The following is an 11,314-nucleotide window of genomic DNA, read 5'->3' as shown; positions in this document are numbered from 1 at the left end:
TTTTTATGACAACGCAAAAATTATAATTTTCGATTGTAACTGACTGAATTTGCCGTAGAAATAGTAGAATTTGTTAGGTCATTTGTAATAATCTCAATTTTGACATGTCTTTTTAAAAATTATTCCAAGTGTCTTAATTATTACAAATAAATTTGTAATTTCAACTAAAATACCAAGAAAATTTATTTCTGCTGGGATTTTATTTTCACAAATTCGGGTCCAAATTGTAATTTTTATTATTTTAGCTTACGAAGCAACGGGCTAGTGAGATAAATTGTAAATACCGCTTTAATATTTAGGTAAATTTTCCTTTTTCATTTTCTCCGTGTAGAACAGGGGCGCAATAGATATTTATAAAAAAATTGGGCGAAATAGATGGCAGGACACCTTCTCAGACATGAAGGACTAGCTAGAAACATATTAAAAGTAAAAACAGAGGTCAAGAGGAGTAAAGGTAGACGTGGATTAGATTACCGTCCACAAATAGATGTTCTAGCTTAGAGAAATGCAAAGATTGGTTTAGGTTAAGAAAGACTGCAGGTGCGTGTCCAACCAGTCCTAGGATCTACGACCCTAATGATAATGAGGATGAAGAGTATCTAGCCACTCGTCTCTTAAAAATGACAAGAAGAACATATCTTGATGTTATTGTAGAAATTAGTTTTTTTTTTTCGTTTGTTGGGCAAGTACGTCGATTTAAATAAATAACTAACGTCGGATACGAAGAAGGCTCGAGCCAAGAATCATATTAATGAAAATGAACTGAAGAACTGAAACATTTATTTGCTTCCATTTTGAAAGACGAAATAATAACTAGTTTAAAGATACACATTTTTATTTTATTAGGAAACAAACGAACGAAGAAACATTGCCGGTAGGTAGGTACTCGGCCTCATCGCTTTTTATTCTAAAATCCTCAGAATCCATTTGGATATGCACCCTTACAACGTTATTACTGCAAAATCTTTACTAATTCTTTCGCCATCTGTTCTCTACGTCTCATTCTCATTCCGAAACGGTCGGTGAAGTGGTGAAGTTAAGCAAATTCTTTTCCTCCCCGCTAAAAAAGGAACTTTAGAGCATAACATTTCCGGTGACGGAATTGCCTAACAGGCGTGGATGACAACGTGGCCGCCGAACCCCGTCTTAAGTAGCCTCTACATATGGAAATTGCCCTCCCGTTTCTGGTTATAGTAATAATCATAATGGCAGCATGGATGGTCTGGAGAAAGCCTTTAGTTCCGGTTTACGACGTCGCCTTTCCCTTCTTCAATAATCAAAGACGTGCCCCGTTACGGACATTTTCGGTGGAGTTTCAATTTTACGGATGATTTCTTCCATTCTTCGCGCCACCGGCTGTCGATTTTTGACATTTTTCGTCAATAATATAATACAATTTTTTTGCATTTTTGACAGCGCGCCTTTGAGCTAAAATTCAACCATTTAGCCAATTTCGAACGTAACGTGACGTATCACTACATAGTATAAAACAAAGTCGCTTCCCGCTGTCTGTCCCTATGTATGCTTAGATCTTTAAAACTACGCAACGGATTTTGATGCGGTTTTTTTAAATAGATAGATCAATTCAGGAGGAAGGTTTATATGTATATTACATGCATAATGTAGTAGAGAAACACTGATAATTTTAGAGGTTTCTAATGTGATGTCGTAAATAAACACATTTTTTGCGCTTACATTGCAAACGCTGGCTGAATCCTACGAGATAGATCAAAGTAATGTACTACAGTATTGTACACCTTAAAAAGGTCTACAAAAAAGTCCGGGATAGTATATGTCTATCTCTTAGGGATAACCCACAATAACCATTTTTTATCCTTTACTTTTTAGGAGAAATAATGGCTTATTTACGAAGCGATTTTGAGCAATACAGCATTAACCTTTATCCAATTAAGTACTTTTAAATACATTGTGCATTTAATATAGATCAATATGGTCCTTTACAGCATGTAATTTAAATGAATATTTTCCAAGATATTACAGATTTAAAATGCAGGAACATAGGGGGGCGGTTTATATTGTCTATATTTAGTATCAGCATTGCACCCGTGCGAAGCCGGGGCGGGTCGCTAGTTCGTAATAAATAAAGAGTGTTCCAACGATAATAACAATAACGTCCGTCATCCTTTTGCCTTGTCCTGTTTCCCCGTAAGTACGTACCGCAAACAACCCGTGAAATCGAAGGATACGGTCGTCGAGAGGGCAGTCTATTAATTTGAAAAGCCCCAACTTAATTTACTTCCAAAATAACATATGAATAGATCAAAGAAATCTTTGACGGAGGTTGTAGCCCTTTCAGAATACAAAGTTATACGGGAATGTATATATTGGACGCTGAGGGCGCTCCACGCGTAACTTCAAATAACCCGCGTTTATCCAGCGGTCAGGCTTGTTATTACGTAATGCCAACAACCTAAAGACAGAGTCAATATATTATAGACCTCTGAACATAACGCGGTTGTTTACTTTGCAAGAAACATGTCGAAATTATTGAGAGGCTGAAAGACCGATGTGTTTACGTCATCAACGAACCAATTCAAAAGGTCTGTAATGAGAATGCACCGCCTTGACCTATTAAACAAAGCAAAGTGTGCGGCGAGCCAATGCGTGTATACCGGACGACGTAGCTACGTACTATGAGCAAAGACAGAACATTGCTCCTTTAGCCCTTAGCAGAGAAGCTGCATTTCGAGCGGCTTCGATGCCGCGTTATGCTTTACAAGTGAGCAAATGATTTTGTTTGCTCACGCCCTACAACTGATAGTCGTATTAATAGTAAAATGAAGACGTTGTCGATAATATTTATAATTTATAGGAACTGACGCTGAATATTAATGAAAGTGCAATCTTTACAGAATATGTTCAACCAATTTGCATGGCAAATCAAACAACGTCCGAGAAGGAAATGTGGTTGGCCGGTTGGGGAAAAACCGAAGACAGTAAGAAATAAATCTTTTGACATACTTTTTTAGAATTAGTTACTCCAAATTATTAATGATATTACTCAAGATAATCCGTCTGCTTAACGGTTTTGTCACTAATCACACATACGTAATTAATTAATAGGTTTTAAATTCTCATTTACACAACACATTTACTTTTAATTAATTANGTCCGAGAAGGAAATGTGGTTGGCCGGTTGGGGAAAAACCGAAGACAGTAAGAAATAAATCTTTTGACATACTTTTTTAGAATTAGTTACTCCAAATTATTAATGATATTACTCAAGATAATCCGTCTGCTTAACGGTTTTGTCACTAATCACACATACGTAATTAATTAATAGGTTTTAAATTCTCATTTACGCATACACATTTACTTTTAATTAATTACCAGGATATGAGGCCTATCAATAAACTATAAATTCCTATATTATTTAATGACACTTTAAGATTATCTTTCAAATTATAATTAAAATACCTACTTATAGTTTCTAAATCAATTAAATAAAATTAAATTAAAGACGTTTTGATTAAGTGATGATTAAGTGTTGCTGTTGGCTGTTGTGATTCGCTTTTGTTATTATTTATAATTTAAAATTTTCCTTTTTTGTATGTCTAGGTGACAGGAATCCGATCAAATTAAAAGTGTCGGTGAAACGTGCTTCTCAAGAATATTGCAGGGCCAAGTACAAAGCAGCCGACGTTGACATAATATCGGCTCAAATCTGTGCCGGGGGTGAGGAAGGGAAGGACTCGTGTTCCGGTGATTCGGGAGGCCCTTTAATGGTCCAGACGGGATCCAGTCCGTGGTATGCAGAAGGGATTGTTAGCTTTGGTTTAGGTTGCGGTCTCGAATACTGGCCGGGGGTCTATACAAGTATCCCGCAGTATTACAGTTGGATAGAGACAACCATCAAGAGGCATTGGAAACACAATTTGGAAAAGGACAAAAAGCGCGATAGTAAAAGTACAAACAAAAGAAGGAGATCCACTAGGTTCAGTAATTTTAATTAAATTGATTACCTTGACGTATTAAATAAAGGTAATAGAAATATTAATGTTTTATTTAAATTTTTTACAATCTTATACCAAATAAATTAAAATTGTTGGTACGAGCCAATAGTCGTTTTTATTCTTAAATTTATTGTTATTACGTAATGTCGAATATATTTCTAATAATTAAATTGTTGTTTAACATTCTTGTTTATCCCATCAAGAACAGAATTTTGGAAGTAACATTAATTTTCTTGCTTAGTTTCTTCGAATTCAATGTGAAAACTATTACACTGATATTGTTTTGTTAGAATTATTATAGTTGGTAGCATATGTCAATAGATGGCGACAAGACGCGCATAACTTAGTAAAAGTCTTTCCTTTCAAAAAACTGCCCATATTACGAGAAAATTCACTAATACACTAAGTCAGGGTCTCATATAGCTAGCATCCCCTTGTAGTTTTACATATTATACGTACCTACACAAGTTTTCTGGAACAAGAGGGTAACTTTTAAAAGAAGTCCATTACCATGAAATTGTTTTGTTTAAAAGAAAGACACGGTCAACTTAACACAAGGACAAAGGAAAGTTCCGGGTTGGTGGGAGGAGGAAGGGGATTGTATCGTATCCCCTTTTTTACACCCTTATAACTTCCTGTGACAAACACAGAGCAAGAAAGTTTAATTGTTTCCAGATGAAGAAGACCCAGCGACATCCGCACATGTATGAGTGAAAACTTTTCAAACGGAAAACTTTTCTTTCGGATTGATTTCTCGAAAAGAATTAGTTGATTAAAAAAGGAGGTTCGGATGTCCAAGGTTCTTTTCTAGTTGGTTTTCTTGAACACTATTTCGCTAAATCGAAAAAATCCAGTGGATAAATTGGAGTCAAGGAAACCATTAATTACACGTTTGACAATAAGAATAAATTACTTCTGGCTAAATAAATAATACTTTCACTTTTTCACAAGGTGATTACACTTCCTAACAAATACTATAAACGCGAATCTGTTTGTTTGCTACCATTTCACGTCTTAATTACCCAACCGATTATCATGAAATTTTGTACACGGATTGTCAGGGGTGCAAAAAATGACATAGGGTGCCATTTATCCAGAAAAAAGCTGCTGTTCCCAAGGGATAGAAACATTAGTTTTATGTGGTCGTCGATGATCATTGACACAAGAGATTAACGTGAGTGAAATCTAGTATTAAATTATTAATCATTACCACCATAAGGTCATCAGTCCTAATAAGACTATGGTTGGACAAGTGCCTCCAGTTTTTCTTATCGTAAGTACTTATTATAACTTCAATTTTTAACATTTTTCGCTTATTTTGCTTTCATATTTTCTTACTTAGATGCAACTTTGTTATAGATTAATGACAACACACCAGCACGGAATTTCCATTAGAAATGACGTTATGTGGAAGGCCTTCGGATAATATGCTGTATCTGACATACGCTCGACCAATTAAAAGAGCGCGTTCGTTGTTATTAAATGGTCATCAGATATCTTTTCACAAGAGTGCCGGACAAGAACGAAACCAATAACAACATTTCAGTGTTTTCTCACTGTCCAGTCTGTTTGGTGAACTGGTTTCGTACAATCGCTCCTTTCTGGGCACCAACGTTCCGACGTACAGAAGGTACACACGGTGGTGTTAAAGAAGCTGAAAATGTTGTCCTGTTTCGTACTGATTTTGACCTTGACCTTTTCGCCGTTTAGTGGAGCACGTAAGTCTGTCTTTACTTTACTCATAAAATTTACAATAATTAGTGAGTATAAATCGAAAAATTAGACAAAAAAGTTATGCAGTAGGTATGTACGTATATATATATAGTCACTAACTCATCAAAAGTTTAATTAATAGTTGTTACTAGCGATAAACAACAAAATAATAAAACAAAAATATTGTGTGATAAGTGTAATTTAAATTTTAACAAATTTTGTTACATTATAATAGACTTTAATTTATTTGTGTAACGGTCACGATTATTTAAATTTATCAGTAATGTAGGTAGAAGTACTATCACATTACGGATTTCCTTTTTGGGACTTTTGTTGGCGTTAGGTATAGCATTTCCTCTACTACAATGGAATGATAAGAAAAAATAAATGAAATTTTGTTTTCCTACTTAAAAAAAAGAATAATATTAGAAGTTATATTATGTAATGTTGTTGCTATCAATGACCTGCTGGGGTCAACTATTAGTGTTCGATAATAACCGTAAAACTCGAAGATTTCTGTGTGTAATTTCATTTAACAGATAGAAAAGGCGATCCACTAGAAGCAGCTTTGACCAAAAGAAAATAAATTAATGTTTTCATGGGCGATTGACCCTCTCTCTCTCGTTTAATTATAGAAATTAAGATAAATTGGATGTTTCAACTTTGACTATACACCTGCATGAAAAATTGCGCTTTTTTTTTTATTTTCGCAGAAGTTAATACGTATTAATGAAGATTAACGGCGGCTTCGATTACCGAAACGTCGGCATAAAGAGTAAAACAAATTGACGCCATTTCAGTCATATGTTTGTTGTCTACATTACACACATAAATAATGGTTTTGTATTTGCAATTTTATAAACAAAAAAATTATACATTACATGAATGAAAAATTACATCTTTCACGTTGTAATTTTCGAAAGAAAAACGCTAGGTAATCGAATAGGTACTTCCTTTAGAAGATGTTATAAGTACAATAAATAATTATTACATATTTATTTATGATCTTCATCACGATGTTGCTGTGAATTATATTTATTGTCTGTGTTTATCTTTGACAGTAACACATTAAATGAAAATTTAATGGTTTGTTTTTCTTCAAATTGCATCGTCGTTTACACGAAATAAAAAGTTTAGCAATTAAAATTATCAAGTATTACAAGCAGGTACTGCAGGAAGGAGAACCCAGAATTCCGTAAAAGTTGTTAAATAAATTATTCGAAATATCCTTGACCTTTGAAAATTATAAATAAACAGTTTTAGTAGAATTCAGCATTGAAATTTATTTCACCAGAAATCTAGAAAAGTAAGTTAATGTTTCGTTTAATTCTACGAAGAACAATAGAATATCAAATAAACTGTTTAATATCCTCGTTTGTTTTTCACACTTTGTTACATCGACAATTTGATACGTTGATTAATAAAAACTTTGTTTGTCGACCCTAAAAAGCAAGACATCGAAAAAGCATTTAGATCGACATTTTTCTGAAGCATTTCGTGTCAAATTAGATCGCAAGCTAATCGTAATCAGAAAGCCGTAAGGTTAGTGAAGCTATCAGAAAGAACAAGTTCGACTATTGATTCCAATTTACCACCTGTCACTCCGATAAAGATGCCTTCCCATACTTTTTCATTAGGATGATATCTGTACGTTTCGATTGATTAAACGTCGCTTTCCCCAATAATACGCTCAACATGGTAAAGGTGACGAACTCACTCAATTAACAGCTTAGATCTAATCAGTAATTAGGTAGCTTTGACATTTAATAGTCGTTAAACGTCAAGTACGAATGTGAAAATTCATTTTCAATTTTTTAACCACTACAAACTACCTTAGGTTAATGAGAAAAATTCACAACCTCGCCGGGAATCGAACTCGAGACCTTCGGCTTTACGTACCAATGCTTTGACTACTGAGCTACGAGAGATGACAATTGCAACAACGACAAACCGTACTTATTAGGTCATAGATCTTTCGAACTAATGTAATTATATGATAATTATGTAGGGCTCTTCTCTCATAAATTTGAGGCAGTTTATAGTGGTTAAAATAAAATGTAGCCTGTTTATGTAGGTATTATCTATTCAGGGTACTATAGCTTTCTATCAGTCGAAGAATTTTTAGTAATTCCAGAGATTATCCCCCTAATACAAACAAACAAATACATAATACGATGTAAACCACTTTTCTTTTGTTTTTATATCCGTGTTTCGCTCATATAATGTTCGAAATGTTCCAGTACAGAGTGGTGACAGTTGCACCACCCCAAATGGAGAATCAGCGACATGCACGTCGATATACAACTGTCCCATTTTAATTAACGCTTTAAAAACGAGGGACCGGGAGAAAACGACGTTCGTCCAGCAATCGGGATGCGGGTACGAGGATCAGCCGCTGGTCTGTTGCGGTTCCAGCGACCAATTCGAACCGGTAGATTCGGGATCGTCAATAACTCTCAGGAGCCCACTCATACCCCAAGAACCCAAATGTGGCAACCAGGTAATGCCGCGACCGTTTCCCGAAACGTCGGTGTCTCATGATTCCATTACGTAGCGCAGGTGGCAGACAAAATTGTCGGTGGTCAACAAACCAGCCTGGGCGAGTACCCGTGGCTCGCCCTTTTGTTTTACAAGAGGAGAGACGGCAAGCCGGACAGCCACCACTGCGGGGGCGCCCTCATCAACAACAAATATGTTCTTACAGCTGCCCATTGTGTCACCGGAAGCAGAATAAGACAACTGGGAAGATTGTAATGAGCGTTTTCACATTTGAATTTTTTTCGCAGGTTGTAATACATTCTTTCTAATTTTAGGGTCAGCATACGTCTCGGAGAATGGAACACAAAGACAGGGGTGGACTGTGTTGGGGATGAAAGGTTCCCAGAGTGCAACGATCCGCCACAGAACATTCCTGTGGAACGCATTATAAGCCATCCGGACTACAATCCGGAGTCTGGAACTCACAGATTTAACGATATCGCATTGATTAGACTGTCTCGACCTGCACAATTTACAAGTAATTAACTGTAATACACTTGGAAGATGTCTTGTAGGGTTCATTCATCATCGTAAGGTCGTCAATCCTAAGACTGGTTGGATACGCACCTCCACTCTTTCCTATATATCCTGAGCTAATCTTCGTATTTCCCTAAAACTATCGGGTTGTTCGGAAAGTCATTTCGTTTTTTTTTGTGGAAATGAAAGACAGTTTTCGTATAATAAACAAATACTTTATTAAATTATATATTGACCGTTCTGGTCCAACACCTTTTGCCATCTTTCTGGTAGTAGCATAATTCCACGCTCATAAAATTTTTGGTCTTTGCTGGCAAAAAACTGATCGAGGAGGTTTTTGACCTCCTCATTTGAGGTGAAGGTTTTACCGTCTAAAAAATTTTGGAGTGACCGGAACAAATAATAATCCGATGGTGCCAGGTCTGGAGAATATGGTGGGTGTAGCATTGTATCCCATTCAAGCTGTAAAAGCTTTTGGCGAGTGACCAAACTTGTGTGAGGTCTCGCGTTGTCTTGGTGAAACACTACACCTTTCCTGTTGATTAGTTCTGACCTTTTCTGTTGAAGTGCATCATTCAGTTTGTCCAGCTGATGACAGTAGACTTCCGAATTAATCGTTGTGTTATCCGGTAAAAGCTAAAAAAAAACGATTCCTTTAAAATCCCACCAAACAGACAGCATCACCTTTTTTTGGTGAATATCGGCTTTGGAAATGGTTTGAGCCGGTTCATCTTTTTTGCTCCATGACCTCTTGCGTTTGACGTTGTTGTATACAACCCATTTTTCGTCCCCAGTGATGATGCGCTTCAAAAACGGATCATTTTCGTGACGTTTGAGAAGCGAATCGCAGACGTCAATGCGGCGACACAGATTTCTCTCTGTGAGAACATGGGGAACCCATACATCGAGCTTCGAGGATAATCCCAGGCCTTTCAAGTGGTCATAAACTGTTGAATTTGATAAATTTAACCTCAATCCGATCTCACGTGTTGTTATTCGCCGGTTCACATCAACTAATGCCTTTATCGCGTCTTTATCAGCTTCAACCGGCCTTCCCGAACGTGGTGCATCTTCGACATCAAAATTGCCGGATCGAAATTTAGCGAACCAGTTCTGGCACTGGCGTACTGTCAACACACCTTCTCCATACACATCAGTCAATTTCTTTCTGGCTTGAACAGCATTTTTACCCTTTCTGTAGTAAAACAGTAAGATATGTCGAAAATGCTGCTTATCGCTCTCCATATTTAAAAGGGCACCAACCAAAAACTACTGCGTAGAATTAATTGGAATTTTTCACACACAAGCCTTGCTATATGAGCTCTCAAAGCATATAAAAATTATACGGCTTAAATGTGAAGTTGGGTGCAAAAGAATACAATTAAATCCTCTGTCGGGAAAAAACGAAATGACTTTCCGAACAACCCTATAGAACAGCCCACATCCTTAACTGTTTGCGAACAGTAATCTAATCTAGGTCTACCTCTACCCTTCCTAACTCCTGTTTCTGCCTCTAATATGTCTCTGACTAGACCTTCATGCTTGAGAAGGTGTCCTACCAACTTATATCGCCTATTCCTTATTGACTTCCATAGAGTCCTCTGTTCTCCTATTCTTTCTAATACCTCTTTATTCCTAACCTTCTGTATCCACGGTATCCTCATCATTCGCCTGTAACACCACATTTCGAACGCTTCTTACCATTTCTTTTCCAGCACGCCAACCGTCCATGTTTCGCACCAGTACAGCGTTGCGCTCCAAACATACACCTTTAACAATCTTTTCCGAATTTCTAAATTAACCGTTCGCGAACATAGAAGTGACTTCTTTTTATTGAAGGCGACTCGACCCTCCGTTATCATCTGCTTTATATCCCTACTACTCCTTCCATCCTGACTTATCTGACTTCCCAGATACTTAAAAAATCAGCCACTTCTTCTAATTTTTCGTCTCCTATCTTTATCTAAAATATTTACCTAAATTAATTTATTTTCAGATTACGTACAGCCGATATGTCTTCCGACTAATCCCTCGGATAAAATAGCAAATGACGACGAGTTCTGGGTCGCAGGATGGGGCGCGACCAATCAGTCGAGTAGAAGCAATATAAAACTGAAGGTCCAGGTGCCGGTGGTGGACAACAACCACTGCAAAACTGTGTACAGCAGGAGCAACGTGGTGATACGTAACTCGCAGTTGTGCGCCGGCGGAGAGAAAGGCAAAGACTCCTGTGGCGGCGACAGTGGCGGCCCTTTGATGGCGCCGAAACGTGGGAGCGCGAACTGGTACGTTGGTGGAATAGTATCGTTCGGGAACATTTGCGGCACGGAGGGATGGCCGGGGGTGTACACAAGGGTCTCGGAATATTTAGATTGGATACAAGATAACGTTAGTTCGTAATTTTAAACATTTGCGTCTGTGATTGTTTCTCTCCCCTAATTATTATTATTATTATTTATTATTATTAACGAAAAAATCTCACGTCGTCAGTTATTATATGTAAATATGCTTCGTCCTTGTCTACTCTGGCAAATAAAGAAGGAAAAACGTTAACAACGTGTTTTGCGTTTTATTTTATGGCAAAAGCTCCAAGCTGAACGATAAGGTGAAAT

At 36.9% G+C, this 11,314-nt stretch overlaps 1 protein-coding gene across 1 annotated transcript in view; it reads left to right on the top strand.

The window, feature by feature from the left end:
- The window catches only part of LOC108738530, a 13,583-nt gene extending 2,321 nt beyond the window's left edge, over window positions 1-11,262 (top strand). The window contains exons 5-11 of the mRNA XM_025978217.1: window positions 2,874-2,957; window positions 3,580-3,960; window positions 5,549-5,692; window positions 7,928-8,187; window positions 8,247-8,437; window positions 8,501-8,703; window positions 10,699-11,262. Of these exons, the coding sequence (XP_025834002.1) occupies window positions 2,874-2,957; window positions 3,580-3,960; window positions 5,549-5,692; window positions 7,928-8,187; window positions 8,247-8,437; window positions 8,501-8,703; window positions 10,699-11,102 (1,667 nt within the window). The 3' untranslated portion in view covers window positions 11,103-11,262. The remainder of the gene's footprint in view (window positions 1-2,873; window positions 2,958-3,579; window positions 3,961-5,548; window positions 5,693-7,927; window positions 8,188-8,246; window positions 8,438-8,500; window positions 8,704-10,698) is intronic.
- The last annotated feature ends 52 nt before the right edge of the window (window positions 11,263-11,314 follow it).

This window comes from Agrilus planipennis, unplaced genomic scaffold (genome assembly GCF_000699045.2).
Source record: "Agrilus planipennis isolate EAB-ADULT unplaced genomic scaffold, Apla_2.0 scaffold154, whole genome shotgun sequence".
NCBI classification, from domain to species: domain Eukaryota; kingdom Metazoa; phylum Arthropoda; class Insecta; order Coleoptera; family Buprestidae; genus Agrilus; species Agrilus planipennis.
The sequence above is the reverse complement of the archived record's forward strand: the minus strand, read 5'-3'. Positions and strand labels throughout refer to the sequence as shown.